Source organism: Ictalurus furcatus, chromosome 17, assembly GCF_023375685.1.
Source record: "Ictalurus furcatus strain D&B chromosome 17, Billie_1.0, whole genome shotgun sequence".
NCBI classification, from domain to species: domain Eukaryota; kingdom Metazoa; phylum Chordata; class Actinopteri; order Siluriformes; family Ictaluridae; genus Ictalurus; species Ictalurus furcatus.
This window is the reverse complement of record NC_071271.1, coordinates 19,126,533-19,149,765: the sequence shown is the minus strand read 5'-3', so window position 1 is coordinate 19,149,765 and position 23,233 is coordinate 19,126,533. Positions and strand designations below refer to the sequence as shown.

The following is a 23,233-nucleotide window of genomic DNA, read 5'->3' as shown; positions in this document are numbered from 1 at the left end:
AGACAGAACGAAGAGTGCTTTACTTTCCTGCGACTTTACTGTAGCACAACTGTACTAAATTACAAATATAGATTTGATATGACTTGAACTGGCTTAGTGGTTAGCACGGTTGCCTCGCACCTACAGGATTGAGGGGATTGATTCGTACCTCCGCCCTTTGTGTGCAGGGTTTGCATGTTCTTCCAGTGCTTCAGGGGTTTCTCCAGATACTCTGGTTTCCTCCTCCAGTACAAAGACATGTTGTAGGCTGATTGGCATTTCCAAATTGTCCGTAGTGTGCGAATAGGTGTGTGATTGTGCCCTGAGATGGGTTGGCACCGTATCCAGGGTCCAGTTCCCTGGGATAGACTCCAGACTCCCCCGTGGCCCTGTGTAGGATAAGCAGTACAGAAAATGGATGGCTGGTTGGAAGATTTGAACTGTGTTTTGTATAGGGTTTTTTTTTTTTCTTTTTAATGTCTGCCATCCACACCTCATATGTGTGATTGATCCTAACTAATAATAGCAACAGGCTTTGGGTCAGAGGTGTCAGACTTATGAGCACACTTTTAAATCAGAAAATGAGAAATGGAACTACTTAGAGCCCCATGAATCTCATGGACATGTACAAATGAGGACTGTAAGGTCACAAGTGAATCATTTGAGGCAGAGAATGGGTCTTAAACTACATAAGCATAGGGCTAGAGGCAGATATTTACAAAAAAAAAGCTTTTGGGTGAAATAAACTTCCATTGCTTGTTGCTTATATTGGCTTCATAGCTGTAATACAAGCCTACAAGAGCAAACATCAGATGGAAAATGCCATGCCTGATTATTATTGTTTAGTGAAATATTCCTTTTTGAACACTTGCTGATTTATTTAGCTTTTTTTTTCTTCTTACAGTTACCTGTTATTGGAATTAAAAAAAAACAAAACCCAACAACCTTTATTAAAGGCAAAGACACTTGATTGGCGAAACAGTTACTGTAAATGTACGTTCACATATACACCGATTTTTATCACTGCAGGTATTATGAAGTCACCAGTAGGTGCGTCGGTTTTGCTCCTTCTACTAGCGTGCACGGGAGGCTACACAGGGCCATCCAAAGAGACGGATTACGTGCACTCTTTACTCACATTGGTAGTCACTGCACCAAGTCGCGCCACAATTGCATAAAGTTAAACTTTTCTCAACTTTGTCACATCACTGGACACCCCCACATCTAGTCTCCAAAGATCGCTGTTGCTCAGGTCAATAGAAGTGGCCAGCTCTCATTGTAAATGAATGATCTCTGGTTGCTTTGTCCGGTTGCTGCGAGTCACCGTATTTGTGAGCGTTCCTTAAGACTAAAAGTTACTGTAAGCCTAGATTTGCTTTACATATTAGACACGGTTGTGACAGAGATACTATGTTGTGTGCTACACGTGCCAATTTAGCGTGATCCACATCAGCCTTTTCCTGTTGGATCTTAATTGTTTTACAGTGAAACAAACGGTTACAAACATTTCTCTGTTCACTTAGATTTTGTAATTCTAGGGAATTTTATTTGAACCCATTTACGGAAATGTAAACAAAACTTGTTGTGACTGGCAGTGTGTAAAAAGCAACCTGAAGCATACATCTTCTGTCTTTGCTCCAGGCTGCTCATAAACTGACCGTCAAACACCCCCAATGTGTCCCAATCATTTTAAAGTACACCTTCTCTATGTACTTTACTACATGATGTTGCTTTCCTCTTCAGCATTCTGCTGAATTTCACGGTGGCATTTCAGCATTAGGAAGTGTGAAGATGTCACAGGCTAAACAGATCCGAGTGCTAGTCCTCAATGACCTGGAGAAACTGGAAAGGACCCTGTTCCGCTTGGAACAAGGTAAGTAGTAGGTTGTATTTAATTTTTTTTCTCTCTCTCTCGCTCTCTTCTTCCCCCCTCCCCCCCCCCCCTTTCTTTCTTGTGTGAATATTTGTACAGTGACACTGAATCACTGCCCCAGTAAGTATTTTAATTCCTTTTTAGGCTTGGTTCTTCACAAGGAATTTGTAATTAGTTTTCTTCTTATTCAGCTCGGTAGATGGTGAAATAGAGATCATATGTGGCCTGTTTCTTTATCCATAGACAAAATTCCTGGTGCTTAGATGAAAGTGTTTGAGATTGAGAATGAACAGTTTGGTAAAAGGATAACTGAGACCGCATCTACATTTGCAATGAAAATGATTCAACCCCGATTGCAAATCAGGTTTATTGTCAAAATGTACAGACTTTCAGCTGTTTGCAATGAACAAATCAAACAAAAGCAATTGAAATAGTTCAACTCAGTGAATGCTTCAACTGGTTTCCCCAAATTCAACTGAAAATGCAACTTATAATGACCTCTCCAGTCTCAAAATTATTCAACCCCCCTGTATAGAATACCTCACAGCAGCACAAATATGCAAAACAGGTGTTGTCTCAAGCACACTTGATGCAACTAATCAAGGGCTTCATTAGTTGCACCAGGTGTGCTTGAGCTGGAACACAGGAAATATCTGAACTGGCTAGGGGCAGAAAATGTATGTAATACCTAGATGGGGCAGAAAAAGGAAGCTATCAATGACTGCAGCCAGATTTCTGAGAAGGCAGGTTGTGAAAAACCCTCGAGTGTCTGCAAAAGACCTGCAGCAAGACTTGGTGGCAACAGGCACTGAGGTTTCAGTGAGCACAGTATGGCGTGTACTAAACGCAGAAGGTTTCCATGCCAGACCTCCAAGTACACCACTACTGACCCAAAAGCACAAGAAAGGTCGCTCAAAATCATATAATACAGAGAAGTTTTGGTAATCTGTTCTGTGGAGCAATGAAACAAAACTGGAACTTTTCAGCACGATGGATCAGCGGTATTTCTAGAGGAAGAAGAACGAAGAAAGAACACTCTGTCCACAGTCAAGCATGGTGGTGGCTCGGTGATGCTCTGGGGCCGCTTTGCATCCTCTGGCACTGGAAACCTGCAGCGTGTGGAAGGTAAGATGGATTCATTGAAATATCAGGAAATCCTAGGAGAAAATGTCACGCCGTCTGTGAGGAAGCTGAAGCTTGGGCGTCATTGGACCTTCCAGCAGGACAATGATCCCAAGCATACCTCTAATTCCACCAAGGCTTGGTTGCAGAAGAAGTCCTGGAAGATTCTACAGGGCCATCAGAGTCACCTGAGTTGAACCCCATCAATAATCTCTAGTGGGATTTGAAGAAGGTGGTTACAGCATGCAAACCCAAGAATATTTCTGAACTGGAGGCCATTGCTCATGAGGAATGGGCTAAGATTCCTCAGGAATGCTGCCAGAAGCTCTGCATCTCGTTTGCAGCGGGTCACAACATCAAAAGGGTGCTCTACTAAGTACTAAAGATGCTTACCATGAAGGGGTTGAATAATGTTGAGACTGGAGAAGTCATCGTAACTGTACGAACCTGAAATTCACAGAAAGAAGTCGTTTTATTCTAGCATTCTGCTGCAGAAATGAGATTTGAGATTACAGAGCTAGGGCTAGTAGAAATCTGAGGAAAGCCTACTTTATTCATGAATTTTGAGTAATGAGCAGATGTAATATAAGCATAATAAAAATAATAGTATTTTACAGTAATTAAGTTTACGACTGACATACAATAACTTATGCTTGTCAAGGAGGTTTAAAATGTTACTACATTTGATATTGGCAACAGTGAAGCATGATCTATCTCAGGGTTCTTCAAATCTACAGAGTTTAGCTCCAAACGCACCCGTCTGTAATTTTATAGTAATCCTGAAGACCTTGGTTGGCTTGTTCAGGTGTGTTTGATTAGGGTTAGAGGTAAACTCTGCAGGACACTGGACCTCGAGGGCCAGATTTGAAGAACCAGCCTGATCTTTCATGTTGGTGTGCAGGAATAGATTTGATCCAAATATGGAATTACAGTGTTCAGTTGAATGTTTTACAAATGAATAGCTTCATAAACCGAGCTGTTTTTTTGTTTCTGAACCGTAGTCACTTATCACAGGAGAAACAACACCATAACTCTGTTTACCTCTAACATAATATCAGCACAAGACAATAACATAAAGTCTCACTTGAAATGACTTGGCGATGTTTTGTAAGCTCCTGGAACCTTAATATCACCCTATTCACTTATTGTCCAGCTGATATAATCAGTCAGTACATTTATACATAGTATATTTGTCATACAATAGTACAGGCTAGGAGGAAACTTCTCAGGTTTTATAAAAGCTTCCTCTACAGACATCACATTTTTATTGTCAAAAGTTTTACACATAGTTTCGTCTTTCCTAACTTCCCCACTTCTTTTGCGCAAGTGACATGACTGCGGCTTTTCTGCTGTTTATCTGATTGATCTGTGTCGTGTATCTGGACTTGAATAACCAACACTGTGCTTCATCTCCAGGTTTTGAGTTGCAGTTTCGACTGGGGCCAACTCTTCAGGGGAAAGAGGTCCATGTTCACATCAACTACCCGGCCGAAGGAGAGCGTTTTGACCGCCACAGATTCCACACCCTCGACTGGGTGAATCCCACCGGCAGAGAGGACGACTCCGACAAGTTCTGCTCCCTCGAGATGCATACTGCTGGCTCTTACCAGTATCACTTCGGCCATGGGTTAGGAATAATAATAATAATAATAATAATAGTAGTAATAATAATAATAATAATAATAATAATAATTTTAAGAAGATATGAATAATAGTATTTGCACCTCCTGGTCAATTATACAGGACAGTATTTCAAAAAGCACTATGTTAGTGTTGTCATAATTAGACAATATTAGATCATATTGTTATATTACAACAATTCATTAAAATTGTACCAAGGTTTTTGTGTATATACACAATCCAGATCCGTCCTTAGAAAACTGACCTCTTCTGATTTGATCATTATGTGTCCGTGATATTAATGCTGTGTGTGTGCTGAGTGTGCAGGATATAAAGGTATAATCAGTTATCAGTTGTGTCTAAGTGCTTTGTGTGTTCTGTCTTTACAGTCTTAATGAGGAGAACGTTGGAGGCGGATATGTGGTGGTGGATCCGGTGCTCCGCGTCGGCGCTGATGATCACGTCTTACCTTTAGACTGCATCAGCATCCAGACATATCTGGCTAAATGTCTCGGCCCTCTGGATGAGTGGCTTGACCGGCTCATGGTGGCCAAAGAGTCGGGTAAGAGGACAGCAAAAACACTGTTACCTTCAGTTTTATAAGACCAGAATAGAGAGAAGGAATACTTTCTTTTTTTTTTTTTTTTTTTTTTTTAAATTACAGGTCAACCAATTAAAAATTAATATTCGTGTAATCACTAACAGACAGGGAGATGCCTACAAGTCTCAAAATATTGTTCTGGCAAAGCAGAATGACAGTTTCCAGGTGAAAATTGTTGTGAGCCTGGGAGCCGCCTTTCTATTTTCGCTCCCTTATAGAACATACTGGAGGTCACCTTGCTATCCTGAATATCGCATTTCTATACATTTTTTTTGTAACTGTTGACCCCATTGTAGTTCACCTGCTCTTGCATTGATATCTCAGTTTCAGCTGTATGTAACCTCTGCTTATCTCTTTAGTTTGTTTGAAACTAAAACTTAAATCAATGATTGTCCTGAGTCAGTGGACTAACTCGTCACATCAGTCAATAATCAGCACAGGTTACATCAACCCACTGACTCCAGAACATTTAACACACTGGACATGAATAGTTGTTCCATCTGATTGAAAGAAGACCAACCATGATGTACCGTGTTCTGGAAAATAACAAAAGTTCAGTAGCATAGGCAACTTTTAAAATATTTTCCTCGTTGAGGCTCCAGGTCTATCCCTCCAAGTACTGCATTGGTCTTTCTCAAAGCCAAAAAAACCCATCATTACATACATTACATAATGGAACCTCATGAAAGCTTAATGTGCCAAGTTTAAGACACAGTGTGACTTACTGTCATCTAACTAAACTTCACACTGTAAAGGCATCTTGTAGAATTTTTGTTAGTGCAGATTTATGTGCGCTTAAGCCCCGCCCCCAAACATTAAAGGCAGAAGTGTAGTGAAACTTTAGAAGTGATGCAGATGAGGATATAGTAAATAGGAACTATTTCTTCATCAGTGAATGTTTGCACCTTTTGTAATAGTTGTGTACAAGTCCCTTAGCTGTCCTCAGTGTGAAAAGATGGAGCTCAAAATCATATAGCCGCTGCTGGAAAGGGGGACAAATATATGCAGGAGATGCTGGAAAAGCAAAGAATGTGCAGGACCTGGAGGATTTTTCTGAAGAACAGTGGGCAGTTTAACCGCTCGGGGAAAAAACAGGACTCATGAACTCTTTTGTGTAAATTCAGTTATTATTGTGTTTTGTGGACTCGTAATTTTATTTTTACTATTAATATTTTGCAGATTCTGCAAGACATATGTAAACTTATGACCTTAACTGTATATGAAGATTTGCATAATATCTTTGATGAAATAGACTTCCGTTATTTGGTCTCTACATCAGCTTTGCAGCTGCACCACTGCAAAACTAAAATATTTTTGGCTGATCGAGTACATTGAGGGTGATTAGAGAATTAAATTTTCCTCAAAGCAGCATTGTATTGATATTTGGAACATGCCCTACATGGTAAATGTTAATAGTGTGTGTTGTAATTTTGGTGAAAAAGGATAGTCCAGTCTTCACTGCTGGCTCATAAAGATGAATTATTCCTTGCTGTTGTTTTTGGAGTATGCTGGAAATCTGAAATGTGTGTATCTTTACAGGTTATAACATGATCCATTTCACGCCGCTGCAGACGCTGGGTGAGTCACGCTCCTGCTACTCTCTGGCTGATCAGCTGGAGCTGAACCCTGACTTCTCTCCTCCGGGCCAGAAGTATGACTGGAGCAATGTAGGCAACCTGGTGGAGAAGATGAAGAACGAGTGGAACATGCTTTGCATTACTGATGTTGTTTACAACCATACAGGTGTGTGTGTGTGTGTGTGCGTGCAATTTTGTAAATTCATGTAGTGGTTGTGTGCTGCACTGAAGGACATCTTCTTTTCTCACTCACCAAATTCCAGCAACGTTAAACGTCATTACGATGAGAAATCCACTGTAGAAGTAGTGGAGATGGCAAACGTTAAACTCAAAGTACCAGAATGTAGTGTGTTACGGCAAAAACTCTGCTCGGGTAGTTAGTGATTCGAGATGACGTTGACTGTGCGATAATGTTGACTGCGGTATTAGCATGAAAGATGAAGCTTTGGAATCTGATCTGTTATCTGAAATCTGAGTGGGGTGTACAGATGAAGAGGTGAGAGAGCTGGACAGACCAAAGGACTAAAGTGCTGCCGGATCACGCACTTTATGTCTAGCAAGGGCTAAACCTCACTGGCACCACCGTCAGAGGTTAGTCATACGGAGTTGTGGGATGTAGGAGACCGTGAAGCAAAATGAAAATAGACCAGTATGACGATGGAAGTCATAAAGAGTTGCAATCAAAATGATTCAACCCCCATTACAAATCATGTTTATTGTCAAAATGTACAGACTTCCAGCTGTTTGCAATGAACAAATCAAACAAAAGCAATTGAAATAGTTCAACACAATGAATGCGTCAAATGGTTTCCCTAAATTCAACTGAAAATGCAAGTTCTAATGACCTCTCCAGTCTCAAAATTATTCCACCCCCTCATGGCAAGCATCTTTAGTACTTAGTAGAGCACCCTTTTGCTGTTATGACCTACTGTAACGAGATGCATCGCTTCTGGCAGCGTTCCTGAGGAGCTTAGTTTGTACATTTTGACAATAAACCTGATTTGTAATGGGAGTTGAATAATTTTGATTGCAACTGTATGCTACGGGATCTCAAACATTTAGTAGTGTGCAACACTTTTCATAGTAAATCACTGCACGGATTAATTTTGAGTTATAAGGCAACTCTCTAGATATTAAGTAGTAGCAAATATTTACAGTCATCATGGATTATAAATCACCATTAGCGATTTTAACACAGAACCCAAATGTTACCCAGTGTTTTAAAAAAATAAAATAAATAATAATCTTAAACATTTTGTAGCATATAAACAGTTCTTTATTCCCATAATTTATCTTGTGCAGATAATAAGTGCAAACTTTAATACATCAGGCTCTTACTCTTAAAGTACACCGTTAATTGTGGTTCAGAGCGATTGAAAGGTCACACTGCCTAAATGATACAGTGCAGCATTTCACAGCAGCTTGTGTGCTGAGTTCAGCTCCAAAAATACCTTGGTCTTGTCACTGTGGCAACGTTATTGAAAACCCCCCCTGTCGCTGAAAGCTTGTGAAGTTTGGCAGCTCTGCTGTTTGGTGGATCTCCAAATGAGGCCTGAGAGCTGGACTTCAGAACCAATCACAGAATAGTGTTCCTTAACTTTTCCCACTAATCGTTATGAAGTGATCGTTGTTGGAGCTAGAGCGGTGTTAAGTGTCAGTTCTGAAGCATTAATGTGTTTAAACTCGCACTGCTCTGAGAGGAGAAGCATACTTGCTGAATTAGTGTAGCTCTTATTGACTATTTAAATATTAGTAATAATAATCGTGAGGACTTTTCATGTGGAGGGAAAGATTAAAACATGCACATCACTTGGAGCACTTAAAGGTCACCCAGTGTGAGAAACTTTATCTTCACCTTCAGCCAAATGTCACATTGCTGAAGAGGTGGAGGAGAGAGAGAGAGAGACTGACTGTGTGTGTGTGCTAGAGTAACTGTACCTCGTGACCCTAACCAGTTTGGCAACAATGTTGTGTCTGTGATGTGCCTGCCATGTTTCCTGTTAAAGTCCATCGCAACCTTGTGACAGCTTCCTGATCCAGCGATCCAGCCATGAGAATGATTTCAATGCATTCTTCTGTCAAAAGCATTGTTAAAGGATATGATATGATATGATATGATATGATATGATATGATAATTCATTAATTAAATGAAAGCCTGACTGCCTCTGCCAGAAAGTGTCAAATGGGCCGTGGTGGGATCTTCTAGCAGAACAATGATCCAAGACATACATCAAAATCAACACAAAAATGGTTTACTGACCACAAAATCAAGGTCCTGCCATGGCTATCCCAGTCCCTTCACTTGAAACCCATAGAAAACCTGTGGAGTGAACTAAAGCAGAGTCCACCAGCGTGGACCTCGAAATGTGAAGGATCTGGAGAGATACTGTATCCCTTGCCATGTAATCTCCAATCTCATCAGGCATTATAGGAGAAGACTCAGAGCTGTTATCTTGGCAAAGGGAGGTAGCACAAAGTATTGACTAATAATTATAGGTAATTTTTTATGAGTTTTTTTTTTTTTATATATATATATATATATATATATATATATATATATATATATATATATATATATATATATATATATATATATAAAACTGTGTACAGCTTGCAATTGTTTGATATCCATGAGAGCAGAGTATTTTTTGTGGTTTTTTTTTTTTCTTTTTTTTCTTTCTTTCTTTCTTTTTTTTTTTTTTAAACCAAAGATCAAAAGGTTAAACAATGAAAACAGTTTTTTTTACAGCCTTCTTTGCTCATATTTATCAAGGCTGCCAATATTAGTGGAGGGAACTGTATAACCTTCTTGCCAGAAGCACAAAACCTCACCTTCTGATCCTATTTATATTATAGAAATACAGTACATCATTGTTTGATTGGCTCTAAATAATTCCCTGCATTCTATAAAACACTGGGGCTAAGCGATTAGTTCCCAGTAATAAATATCCCCAGCATCTAAACAAATGCACTACTAAGACCGTTTGCATTATCATGATCATTTGATAAAAAGAGGTTACACTGTGTGAAGAGAGAAACGTGCGAATGCAAGTTGAGATGCTCTGGTTTCTCATATTTCTACTTTCTTATTAAAACTGGATTAAAATCTAAAATCTGTTCTGTTAAAGAAAAAAAAAAAAATAGATGGAATCCCAGTAAAGTGATGAGTATGGTGAGCACATTCCTAGGCTGCATTGTTCACATGGTTGTAGTAGGCAGTGTGTTAATGCTGTTGCAGTGCCTTGATTAACAGCTCAATATTGGATCATATGGGGGGAAAAAATCACATCATAGATGAAAATTTGTACTGTAAAAATTAATTCGTTTAATAATTTCTATAAACCATTGGTTTGTTTTCTGTATATATTACTGTATCTTCATTTGTGTCCATGTATGTGATGTTTCTTTGTGTATATATGCTTCCATGACAACTTCCAACAGACCAGTGATTAAATAAAATTCCCATAATCCTCTGCGCTTTGCTTGCCTCGTGTAGCTGCGAACAGCGTGTGGATCCAGAAACACCCCGAGTGTGGCTATAACCTGGTGAACTCGCCCCACCTGAGGCCTGCGTGGGTGCTGGACAGAGCGCTGTGGCACGTCACCTGCGATATCGCTGACGGGAAATACACCGAGCGCGGAATCCCAGCCCTCATACGCAACGAACAACACCTCAATGTGAGTGTGTGTGTGTGTGTGTGTGTGTGCGTGAGAGAGAGAGAGGGGGGGGTTCTTGTATGTACAGAGGCAGGAAGTTTGGTTTTAACTCTCTTGCTTTTAGGCCATCCGTGGAATCTTCTGGCAGGATGTGTTTCCTACGATTAAGCTGTGGGAGTTCTTCCAGGTCAAAGTTGAGCCAATAGTGGAGCAGTTCAGGATTTTACTCCAAACTGGTGAGTTTGAAAGGGGGTAAAAAATTGTTATAAAGAAGAAGAAATCATTGCCCAGTCGTTGCGCATATCCGCAGTATAACTGGCCGATATGATGCATAATATCAATATCATTATAGATTATGTCACAACACACTTTTTTAAGATATCTTGGATATTGTGGTTTTTGTTTGTTTGTTTATTAAATAATTACAGACTGAGTGGAAACATCTTGATCATTGTAAATGATGTAAATGGTTTTTCTTTTTAAAATGTTTTTTTTTTTTTATTAATAACAGTGCTCTTTTTAAAAATGCAAACATTTAAATTAATTAAAATTTGTTTATTAATAATAAACAAATGGATTGATTTTATAGCATTTTTTCAAACACAATAGTACTGGCAGTTTGTGAGCAAACCTGTATGTCATTATTGTGGAAATGTCGCATTGCTCATCCAAAGTCTGCAGTCAGTGCCATAAATTTTGCCACCCTTGTAGAGACTGGGCAAAAATAATTTGTATAAAATACACATTAATCACAATGATCCCCATTTTTCTCTCAATGAGCTGATGTAACTATTTATCTTTGACCAAAAACTCGCTTATAAGAAAGCATTATATAATCAAGTTAACGCCGCAATATTATCAGGCGCTTGCAATTTTTCAGAGTTACCGCAGATTTGGGATAAGACGCGTCATGTGACGTCATCACAACACGCATTCAGCCAAAGCCCTCTTCGATTTACGGGTGTCAAACATGAGTACAGCTGAAAGGTCTCATTTACCAACAAACGAGCGTGCAAAACGATTTCGTGCAGTTGCAGTTTCTCCAATTCAAGTAGTTTTCAGCAAAAAAGCACAAAAACTCACCAAAAAATATATATATTTTAAAAAAGCCGCAACAAAATCAAGCATTCTGGCCACAGCAATCACAAAAAAAATCCGTAAAATCCTGTGTGGACTGATTTATTTTTAATGATAGGAAAGTATTTATCTCAAAAATAGATAGTGAAAAATGATTGGCTTTCAATACTTTATAACAAAGAGCGAGATGGTTATAGATCTGCACAAGCCAGGCCAGTGATATAGTAAAGAAATAATAAGCTATAAACTAAAAGAAATAACTTAAAAATACTAATTAATGCAATCAGGGTCATAATAAGTGTGAAATGCCTGAAATTTTTTTTATTATTATTTATTTTTGCACTGTATCATTTAGGCAGCATGACCTTTCAATCTGTGTTTATCCCTTTAAAACCAACTGTGTGTGCAGGGGCCAAACCTGACCGAAGCAAAATGGACGGCAAGAAGCAGTTCAGGATCATTCAGGACCCTCAGTACAGACGCTTCGGGAGCTCAGTGGACTTAAATATAGCCCTGGAGCTCTTTGTGCCCAACGGGTCAGTGTGTTATAAAGTGTACTGATTATGGGCTTGGAGTTTCCCTCTGTGTAGGATGTGTTGACAGTTACCGGTGCATTTGATACCACTGAAAGGGGCAAGGATGGGATGCTTACATTCCAAAAACATTCACGTTTGATGGAAAAATGTTTACATTAGGGCTGCATCAATACCATTTTTTTTCTAGACCGAGTATGAGTAAATATTTTTTGGTACTTGACACTGTCCCTGATGTGAATCATGTTGTGCTGTCATAGGAACAGTCCAGGAGCCATAGAGGACTGCTGTAACTGGTTCAGGAAGAGGCTGGAGGAGCTGAACGGAGAACAGTATCGAGAAATGAACTATCATCAGGAGCAGGTCAGAGCTGCTACTGTTACACCAGAGTTTTTTTGGTATGGTTCCTGTATGAATTTCGTAACCGAACCTAAAAATTGAATAAAAACCGTAATGGATAAAATATTTATTTTTAAAATAGTTTTGCACTAAATCATATTTACACGGTTTTCTCTTTGAACCCTATTGTGATTTTAGTTATCTACGACATGCTTTAGTTCTGCACTGAAGCGGTGAGGCTAATATAGCTAACAAGTAATGGAAGTGTAGTTCTCTCAGCATTGTTAAGTTACATGAGATTTATTTTTGATCATTCGATCATCTACATAACTTTCAGCTTTTTGCTACAATTCTGCCTACAAACTGTGAGAAACTGTGCTAAGGAAACGAGGTTCTGCTTGATGGCCGACGTCATAACGTTCAACTACACACAGACATTTTGTTCATATTATATAGATTACAGTAAGTCGTCATGTGCCGTAAACCATATTAAAACATCAGTGTAACATCACTGACTAGCGGAATGTGGTTTGAAGTGGATATTTACAGACAGTATTTTAGTTGAGACTGACTTCTGTTTCTTATTATCTATATTAGCCATGTAGCATAAATAACTAACGTGTCTTGGGTGATGGATTGTTATTGAGCTATTGTTTATATAATTAAAGAAGCCTTTTTAGGATATGTGCACTAACCATACACGTTACAACAGCACAAAGCTAATAAACGAAATTTACAGACAACTGTGTGAGGAGTGAAATTTAGTGTATGGATAAAGTGCAAGATGCAGTAAAACAAAAAAAACTAACTTTGTTCCCTTATAAGAAAATTCACATAAGAGTAGATGACTGAATATGACAGTGAGGCATGTAGAACTCACGTTTCCTTCATGCTAGTACAGAGAAGTCATTCTGCGTATTCTGTGTTCTGCTTTATTTATTCTCTTCAGGCTACCAACTGTTCCGTGGGTACAGTGTCTTATGAGCGCCTGGCAGATCACGGCCCCAAACTCGGCCCCGTCACCAGAAAACATCCACTGGTTACAAGGTAACATCATCAAACCATCCTGAAATGCACCGTTTCACACTGAAACAAAGTTTTAACAAAGCACCAAAGATGAGATACTGTCTGTAATTAAAGAATTTAATATCTACCTCATGTGCTGGAAGACATGAGTGCCAGAATTTACAGGAATCTTAAAATGACAGATCATTTAAGAACTTGAATCTTATTTTCTGCACTTTGACTCCTTTCTTTCTTCACTGGAAGTCCATTAAAAGGACATAGGCCAGTTAAATCAGGTTTACAGCTGCACGTACCCAATGTCTTGAAACTTGGTGTTCCGTTAAATATTTTTAAAGAGTGTTTTTATTGTTCTTCAAATAAATTTACTTCAGTTAAAGGTGAGCTTAAACTAATTTACCACAGACATTTTTATTCATATCCTTTTTACCAAAGAGTGCCAATAATTCTGGAGCTGTCTGTATTCGTTTAACTATCGAGCTAGCTAACAAAGAAGAAACCTCTAAGGCAGGCTGATTACCTAGCAGGATGGTTACTGATGATAAAGCGTTAACGTTAGCTGCCTGTGAGATGACACAAAGTTGATCAGAGCACAGTGTAACAGCAAGCGTATGTGTATAATGTTACTCCATATGACCCATAATGAAATTGTAGCTTGCCTAAGAAACAACTTTACAAACTGTACAGCCACATTCCTGCTATCGACAGAAATGTAAAGAGTGCAGACAGACCGCTCTCATTTCCAAAACGGTTTTATAAGCACCTCTCTGCTGATGTCAGCACTCTCAAAAAACTCATCTATCTATCTATCTATCTATCTATCTATCTATCTATCTATTTATTTATTTATTTATTTAAATTCATATGTGTGCAGGTATTTCACATTCCCGTTTAAGGACATGTCTCTGGAGCAGGACCTTCTGCTCATTGACCAGCCGGACAAAGCGTGTCACTTTCTGGCCCACAATGGCTGGGTGATGGGTGATGACCCACTGAGGAACTTTGCAGAACCAGGTCAGAACTGAATTCAACTGGCAACCAGGTCTGAACTGAAATAAATTAGGAACCAGGTTTACATCCTAGCCATTTAGTGGATCGTTAACCGTTAACCCACCTGCTCACTCTGTACGTTTACATGGACAACAATAATCCGATATTAACCTGATTAAGACGATATTCTGATTAAGAAACTAGCATGTAAACAGCGAATATTGATTATAGATTCTAGCTAAAGTTAATATAGTGATGTCAGGTAAATCCTATGTACACATCAGAATTAGCTAGCCATTTAACTCCACCTACAAAAAGTGACGAATTTGATTTATTTCTCTTTGTGACCGAGTGTCTATGATCGAAACTGCATGTAGCTAGTGTGTTTATGACTTTATCTACACATTTTTAGAGCAGCATACCACTTTTAACATTGTCATGCTGAGTACTTTCCCTCGAGTGGTCTGAAAGCTGCTCTTCTGTTTATTTCAGGCTCGAACGTGTACATCAGGCGAGAGCTGATCTGTTGGGGAGACAGTGTGAAGCTTCGATACGGCAGTAAGCCTGAGGACTGTCCGTATCTGTGGGCGCACATGCAGAAATACACCGAGATCACGGCTACATACTTCACCGGAGTCCGTCTCGACAACTGCCACTCCACGCCGCTGCACGTAGCCGAGGTACACTCGCACAAATGACCAGGGCTGGATCAGAAACCCGAGTTCTGTAAATATTCTCACGAATCGATCCCGAGTATAAGACTCTAAAGACCATCTAAATTCTGACTGCTTAGTACTGTGTATATACACCAGCATGTGTGTTTATTTTACTTAATGCTTATACTGCTACTCCATGGAAAACGGCACTTCTGCTTTAGTCTAGTTTAGTTATTGTCTTATTCGTGTTGCTGTAGTTCATCAGTGTAGCATTGCCACAGTCCTGGTTTAATCCCTCTATCAGGCCCATCAGATTTAAAGTTGCATTCGCATCTGAATATTAATGAGTCTTTGTTGTTGCAACAATTATCAGCAGTAGTGCTACACTGTAAAACAAAATAAGCGAAGAATTTCACAAGATATTGTGTGTGTGTGTGTGATAGAGATATATAAAATATTAAAATGATGTGTAATATTTTACACATCATTTTACTTATTATACTATTTCCATACAGGAATTTATTTTTTAACATAACTGTGCTGTAGATCCTACATGCTGTATAATGTCTAGTAGAACTGCAGCCACAGGGACATAATTGGCTGTAATAAGATTCTGTTCGAAAATGTTGACCACTTAGGTTTATTATTATTATTAGTAGTAGTAGTTATTTATTTATATATTTATTCATAAAAAAAGTCATTTTTACATCTGGGGTCATTTACCAAAGAACCTGTTTGTGTGTAAGGAAGTGTTGTGGACAGTGACGGAGTGTTCTCACTCTACAGGCCATGCTGTGTGCGGCCCGGGCGGTCAGGCCCGATCTGTATGTCATAGCTGAACTCTTTACAGGCAGCGAGCTGCTTGACAATGTGTTTGTTAACCGGCTGGGAATATCCAGTCTGATCCGAGGTACTGCAGGGGTGTGTGTGTTTGTGCATGTGTGCGCATGTGGCCTTGTCCTAACCGAGTCTCTGTGTCTTTTGTTTCTTCCCCTCTTGTCTATTTCACTTCCACCAATTTCTGCTTATCCTTCTTTCTCTTGTTCTCTTTCCCTTTTTCTCGATCGTCCATCTAAAAACACTGACGACATTCCACTTGTCTTTCATGCTGCCTCCTCTCGCTCATGTCCTTACTGTCACATAAACTCATTACCTGCTCCCCCTTCCTTCATTTCTGTTTCTCTATCTTTCTGCTACACTCCTTCTTCTCTTCCTCTTCTTCTAGCTCTTGCCCTCCTTTCGCATTCTTTTTCTTCGTCTCTCACCCTTTTTTTTTTTTTTTTTTTTTTTCCCTCTCCATCTTTCTTACTTTTTCTCTTTCTTTTTTGTTACCACTCTTGTTCCACACCTTCCACTGCCCCCCTCTCTCTCTCTCTCTCTCTCTCTCTCTCTCTCTCTCTCTCTAACCCCTGGCCATGCGGTCTTATAGTTCATGTTGGCTGCAGCACGCTCCATCAGACCCGACCTGTACGTGGTGGCTGAGCTCTTCACAGGCAGCGAGGAGCTCGACAATGTGTTTGTCACTAGACTAGGCATCTCCTCCCTTATCAGAGGTATAACTTTTAAACTTTAATTAAATCTAGTATAATTGTTTACTGTTATAAGGAAATCATGAGCTGCAATCATTTGAACTATTACTTGAAAAATATCCTACGAGAATTCCTGAGCTATGCAGCATTTAATGTCATGAAGTATGACCATCTGAGTCCATAATATACTATAATCTAGTTTCTTAAGTATTCCTGAATTCAATCTGGCTACACTATGGAGATTTTAAAAAAAAAATGTTGCTTTCCTTGCTTAAACGTGCATTATAGGTAAGATTTTATGGGGGGGGGGGTCTCGAACTGTTAAATGGGTGGACTTGAACAAGATGAATGATTTGAACGTACACAAAGCTTTGCCCACAAAATATATGGCGGTTCAACTACTTTCAGGGACACTCAGATATTCAACTGTTTAAAAGTTAAGTCATGTTACAACTCCTATTAACGTGCAACTTCTCCTCATAATGATTTTATGAGGACGTTGGAGGCGTGTCTATAAAACCACTGACGAGGGATCAATCTAAATACAGGAGTTAAAAACTAGCGAGTGTTTCACTCTAACACTAATACGGCTAACAGCAAATGAACGCTACACAAGAACTGTTCGCATGATGTTGTGTTTGTAATTCTGTTTAGTTTGCTTGTTTAGTGTTCCTTTAACAAAGCACATTGACGTAGGTTTTGCATTTGTGCTTCCCACTCATGTTAAAGGGAGTTATTCCTTAATTAAGTATAGTATGTTCAAGCTTGTAGCACCTAGAATAAGCCCTATCTAAAGATGCAGAAATGTGCTTCTTAATTAAATGCATCATCCAAGAGTTCCAGGATATTGATTAAATTTAGTTTGCGGGATAAATGTGTAATAAAGCCTTGTATTCTAGTCTGTAACTTGATCTCTGTATGACCTCTATAGTGTTAGAATTGTTCATATACTGTGTGTGTGACAGAGGCGATGAGCGCCGGAGACAGTCATGAGGAGGGTAGATTGGTGTACCGTTACGGTGGAGAGCCTGTAGGAGCCTTCTTGCAGCCGAGCCTCCGTCCTCTGGTGCCCAGCATCGCCCACGCCATGTTCCTGGACATCACACACGACAACGAGTGTCCCATCCAGGTAACACAGTAGTGATTAACACAGAGGAAGCAAGTGCATCGTCTCATTTCCTCCTCACCGGCTTCCCTATTTTATATTACAGTAGGTTAAGAGGTGTCCAACAACAGAAGTTCATACTTATTGAGAAAAATATGTAGAGCACATTCAAAGTGCATACATGATATTTATAGAAGGGATAAAACATGGTGAGGCATACTGTTATAGGAAAATAATCAATGACGGGGTGATGTTATGGAGAGCGATGCGATGCAGCTTAATTCAAGAGCTACATGTCATACTTTTTATATGTTTATAGTTACATTTAATTAATATTTCCTATGAAAATTATACGATTATTAAGCCTATTTGTAGACATGTTCACTAATGATAGGATTGAAATTGTTTTAATCAGATCGTTTTGCTTATGTCATGTGTTTTATTTCTAGAAAGAATAAATCAATACAACAATTTCATCTAGAAAAAGGCCAAATAATCTTATATTGATTGTATTATGTTTTCATAATGTCCTACATTGTCATTTATGTAGTGTAGCTCCAATTTCAGTCTCTGGTATTTCTCCAGTTTCTAATATTCCTACTTGGAATCTTCAGGTCAATCACGTCTGTTTTCCTCCACCTGCTTAGATGAAAAAAACACTGATGGTGATGTCCAGCTGTCATTGAGGTTATATGAGGAGATTTTTGTTTAATCTAATGCAATATTTTGTGTATAATATTGGTAGTATGGTTTGTCTATGTTATGCCTCTGATACCATGTGCTGGTGGCAATATGTTTTCAGGTTGTCCCACCATCCATCCATTCGTCCGTCCATCCATCCGTCCAAGAATCTCTGCTTTCCGTGATATCTCAAAAACGAGTAACTGAAGATTTATCACTGTCGCCAGCAAATGAGCAGATTTAGAGTTTGAAATTGATCCAAACAAAAAGTCAGTCACAGCAAGTCAGTATATCGTGTACACGAGTTCGGGTACTGGTAAGGACCCTGGATTACTACACATTGGGGCACTGATGACTCAATTTCCGTGGACATGACTACGTACTCATGTTGTAAAACATCACCACGGGTATTTATCAACAACAGGCGGGACTGATATCTTTCTGACGTTATAAGTTATATAATTTTGTTCGCTTAATCTCATGTGTTTCTGTCCTGGTACTTTAAGGAGTATCGTAGGCTAGCTGATGGATATTTTTATTTATTTATTATTTTTTTCAAATCGTTACACTTAAAAGTCGTTAGACACAAACAAACCATATATAGAACATCAAATAAGGTTGAGAGCTACAACAACGATAACAAGCTACTTACATTTGTAGACAAAGTTGGCTGAGTGTTCATCCACCATTTTTATTGAGCTGAGAGGCTTCAGAAAACATGGTCATTTTCAGTAAGGGAATATGGTGAGCATCGACGCTGCCTGACTTTTGCCGTGCATTGTGGGATTATTTAGGGAGCGAACATTCCAGTGTACTGGAAGGGTTTGGGGATTGAGACTGCCCTTAAAATGGCTGACTTCCTGATCAGTGCCCTGACTACTGAACTAGGGAGCCGATTGAGACGCACCCTTAGATTCCCTTCAATAGGTTCCTTCCTGTTTGTATTTTGAAGTATATATGTCGGACATATAAATTAGTAATAAGGTGTGTGTGTGTGTGTGTGTGTGTGTGTTGCAGATCCGCTCTGCCTTCGACTCGTTGCCTAGCTCTGCTATCGTCGCTATGGCCTGCTGTGCCACAGGTAGCACCCGAGGCTATGACGAGCTCGTACCTCATCAGGTAAGATCAGACTCCTCACTGCAGAATACTAACAGCAGACTCATTTTCGGCATCGGAACTGTTTTAATATAATATTAAGAACAATAAAACGGTTACGTAATTCTTTTCACAGATGGCTTTACAAGGTCAACGTAAAAAAACAAAAGTAAAAACATACACACACTAAAACCAGGCTTTATGAGCAATGTTAAATATTCGTGAATTTCTGTACCTGCTTTTTCATCAAGCCACTTTAAGGACATGTTCATATCACAGGGTCAAATGAGATACAGAAGTGTAACTCGGTGTGTGTGTGCATGGTGCTGTGTAACAGATCTCGGTGGTGACCGAGGAGCGCTTTTATCAGAAGTGGAACCCGCGGGCCACGCAGCCCAGCCCCGGTCAGGTCAGTCTACGGACGGGCATCATCGCCGGCAAACTAGCTCTGAACCGCCTGCACCAGGAGCTCGCAGCTCACGGCTTCAACCAGGTGAGCTCACAGTGCGTGTATTTGTGAGTGAAGAGTGTGTGTTTAAATCTGAGTGTGTGTGTGTAGTGTGTGTGTTGCCAAGTTTTCAAGATTTTCCCTCCAAATTTTGTCTGTGTGTTCATGCTTTTAAGATTACCCCAGCTTTCACCGCTGTATGCGTCCTTAAATTTGTGCTTGAACTCTTGGACGTTGTATTATAATGAGGATTGGACGAAGTATTTTAATCTTTGGTTTGCAAAGACTACATATAAAGGTGTTAGATTTATTATTTGATTCCTTAAGGCACATGAACTTTAACAAATAAGGCCACGGGTAAGTGGTTTTCTCATTATCGGAATCAGTCACCATCTCCATGATGGATAATAAGGATGAGTGTGTCGAACTTGAATAAGATACTTCTGATAGGCCAATATTAATACGTGCAACTATAAATTATTATTATTATATTTTCTCTTTTTTTTTAACCACTGATTTATTATTTCCATGATGAATTAATTAAATAAGTTAAGATAGGATTTTTTTTTGTTGCTGCTCTCTTAAACGAGATGTTGAGAAGTACATTCAGACTGTTGCGTTCAGAACACAAAATAAATCCTTCAACGTTCACTGATAAATTTATAGATTTTTTTTTTTTGTATGTAAATATTGTGTTACCTATTAAAAACAAAGCGCCAGTAATATCCTCTGTATCAGAGAATATCCTCTAGTGTTAATATATTATGGCAGGGGTTCCCAAACTTTTCCAGGCCAAGGCCCCCCAAATGGCATTAACATTTGACTGAGGCCCCCCTTTTTGCAAGATGTTTTTAAAACACATATTAAAAATACAGACTTCTGAATATATCCCCCTTTTATTTTTAATTAATAATTACATATTACATCTTTACATTACTTTACATTATGAAGTGTGTGTGTGTGTGTGTGTGTGTGTGTGTGTGTGTGTGTGTGTGTGTGTGTGGTTGTCTGAGAGTGAGAAAGAGAAAACACACTAGTGGGAGGGATGGGCTTGGTGGCTCCGACCAAATTGTTGAGGCCCCCCGGGTGCCCCCTGGCGGCCCCCACTTTGAAAACCACTGTATTATGTTATCATTTGCCCGCCCCATACATCATGTAACAAACTGTGGTTGGTCGTTTTACGTGTCCATCAGATGCTCACATGGACAGGAAGTGATCTACAACGAGGCTCTGAATTCCTATGAAGCAAGCGGGCACTGCAGATCTTCAATGAAGAGCACCGTTGTTATTAGACAAAAGACATAACGATTGGTCGCGCTACATAGCTACTCGTTTTGAAAAATTAACACGTTACTGGACAGCATCGCTGCTTTTAGTTAGCTCCTCCCAAACACTGCCCTCTCAGGATGTTTGTAGATGAATGTTACACATAAAGCACTGGAACACACACAGTGTGTGTCCTCTCTCAGGTTATTTACAGATGAGCGTGTATGTGTAACATGTGTGTTTTTGTGTGTGTGTGTGTGTGTGTGTGTGTGTGTGTGTGTGCCCTCTCTTTAGGTGTTTGTGGATCAGGTGGATGAAGACGTTGTTGCCGTGACTCGTCACTCTCCGAGTTCACACCAGTCTGTCGTGGCTGTGTGTCGCACCGCCTTCCGCAACCCCAAACAACACCAATACGCACTCGAGGTTCCACCCATGTTCATCCCAGGTGAGCCGCGTGTATGCCGAATGACACGGTTAACTCTTGAAACTCTTGAGTCTCACAGAACAGCATTCTACACACAGCACCAGTGATGGTAGCTTAACTTTGTGTAAAACTGACATGGCCCAACACAAAGTGGAGTCACTGTTGCAGCTATAAATAATAGTTGTATTGTATAAAACCACAAAGTTTTATTATTATTTTCCTATGACGGCTCTTGTATTCTTCTTATATCACAGTAAATTGCCCACGACTGCAGATTTTCATTTATTAAAAAATGACTCGTCCTAATTTTTATCCATATGTTGTTTGGTAAAATATTGTGGAATGTCTGTGAAACTGGTTAATTGTCATTACGTTATAACAGCTACAGTGGATATAAAAACTCTACACACCCCTGTTAGAATGGCAGGTTTTTATGATGTTAAAAACATGAAACCAAGCTAAATCATGTCAGAACGTTTTCATATAAAAATGAAAAACGGACAGAATTTTTTAGGGAAAAATAAAAAAGTTATTATAACCGGGTTGCGTAAGTGTGCACACCCTTTTATAATTGTGGATGTGACTGTGTTCAGATGATTTCAATTTCATGTTGAAAAGTATTTATCATACAGCTGTCATCAATGAAATTATTCTGATTAACTCCAATTAAAGACAAGCTGTTTCTGTAGAAGTTTCTTCACATCTTTTTGGTTTCATCTGACTGCTGAAGCCATGGTCTGCAAAGATCTTACAAAGCATGTACGGTGTCTTACTAATTGAAAGATATCGATCAGGAATGGGGTATTAATGAATTTCCAAAACATTAGATGTTCCAAGGAACACCAAAGGCATTGAGGGTGGAAAATGTTCTCACATGATCAAAGAAAACCTGCCATTTTTACAGGGGTGTGTAGACTTTTCATATCCACTGTATAAACAGTCATTCCCTCACCACCCTCTGTTTTCCTTTTCTTTCTTTGTTTGTTTGTTTGTTTGTTTGTTTGTTTTTGTCAGTCACATCCTGAAAAAAAAATCTTATCACCATATCAGTGATCTCACACTTTATTAAATAAATGTGGTGCAATCACCATACAGGTACCTGTGTAAGGAAAAGATATTCAAACAAATGCAAATTTGTCTAGCAGCTGCAATACTGTCAGAGCTGCTGTTATAAAAAATTTAAACAACTCCTTCTGACCAATCAGAATCTAGACTTCAACAGTACTGTGGTATAAATTGCAAATTAAGTTTTTATTTGGTTACAAAACTATTCTGTCCTCTTTAGCTGGGTCCTTCTCTTTTTTTCTCTTTTAAATCCTCTCTCTCTCTCTCTCTCCCTCTCTCTCTCTCTCAGGTAAGATAGAGGAGGTGGTATTGGAGGCCCGTACAGTAGAGACTCAGGCCGGTTCCTACAAAAAAGATGAGAAGAGCATTAACGGCCTGCCTGAGTTCACAGTGGAGATTAAAGAGCACATCCAGGTTAGTGTCTAATGAGCGCTTTGGGTCCGATCACATAATAACACAGTGGCTGTGTGTAAAATTAGACACACTCCCCCACACACGTTCTCCTCATTTCAAGCTCTGAAGCACAGCATTTTCAGTTTAATATTTGAATGAATTTAAAATGGCAGGGTTTT

General features: G+C 39.3%; 1 protein-coding gene across 3 annotated transcripts in view; it reads left to right on the top strand.

Annotated features, from left to right (window-relative positions):
- agla (amylo-alpha-1, 6-glucosidase, 4-alpha-glucanotransferase a) overlaps positions 1 to 23,233 on the top strand; it is a 36,332-nt gene that overhangs the window by 1,278 nt on the left and 11,821 nt on the right. For 2 of the 3 annotated variants that reach the window (XM_053646926.1, XM_053646924.1), the window contains exons 2-18: positions 1,723 to 1,852; positions 4,391 to 4,601; positions 4,984 to 5,156; positions 6,735 to 6,938; positions 10,270 to 10,451; positions 10,555 to 10,666; positions 11,917 to 12,043; positions 12,301 to 12,403; positions 13,329 to 13,426; positions 14,277 to 14,416; positions 14,885 to 15,072; positions 16,478 to 16,601; positions 17,543 to 17,706; positions 19,381 to 19,482; positions 19,796 to 19,951; positions 21,467 to 21,617; positions 22,951 to 23,075. In XM_053646926.1, the coding sequence (XP_053502901.1) occupies positions 1,771 to 1,852; positions 4,391 to 4,601; positions 4,984 to 5,156; positions 6,735 to 6,938; positions 10,270 to 10,451; positions 10,555 to 10,666; positions 11,917 to 12,043; positions 12,301 to 12,403; positions 13,329 to 13,426; positions 14,277 to 14,416; positions 14,885 to 15,072; positions 16,478 to 16,601; positions 17,543 to 17,706; positions 19,381 to 19,482; positions 19,796 to 19,951; positions 21,467 to 21,617; positions 22,951 to 23,075 (2,442 nt within the window). In that variant the 5' untranslated portion in view covers positions 1,723 to 1,770. Of the gene's footprint in view, positions 1 to 1,722; positions 1,853 to 4,390; positions 4,602 to 4,983; positions 5,157 to 6,734; positions 6,939 to 10,269; positions 10,452 to 10,554; positions 10,667 to 11,916; positions 12,044 to 12,300; positions 12,404 to 13,328; positions 13,427 to 14,276; positions 14,417 to 14,884; positions 15,073 to 15,834; positions 15,959 to 16,477; positions 16,602 to 17,542; positions 17,707 to 19,380; positions 19,483 to 19,795; positions 19,952 to 21,466; positions 21,618 to 22,950; positions 23,076 to 23,233 lie in introns of all 3 variants that reach the window. The other variant, XM_053646925.1, reaches the window with a different exon arrangement.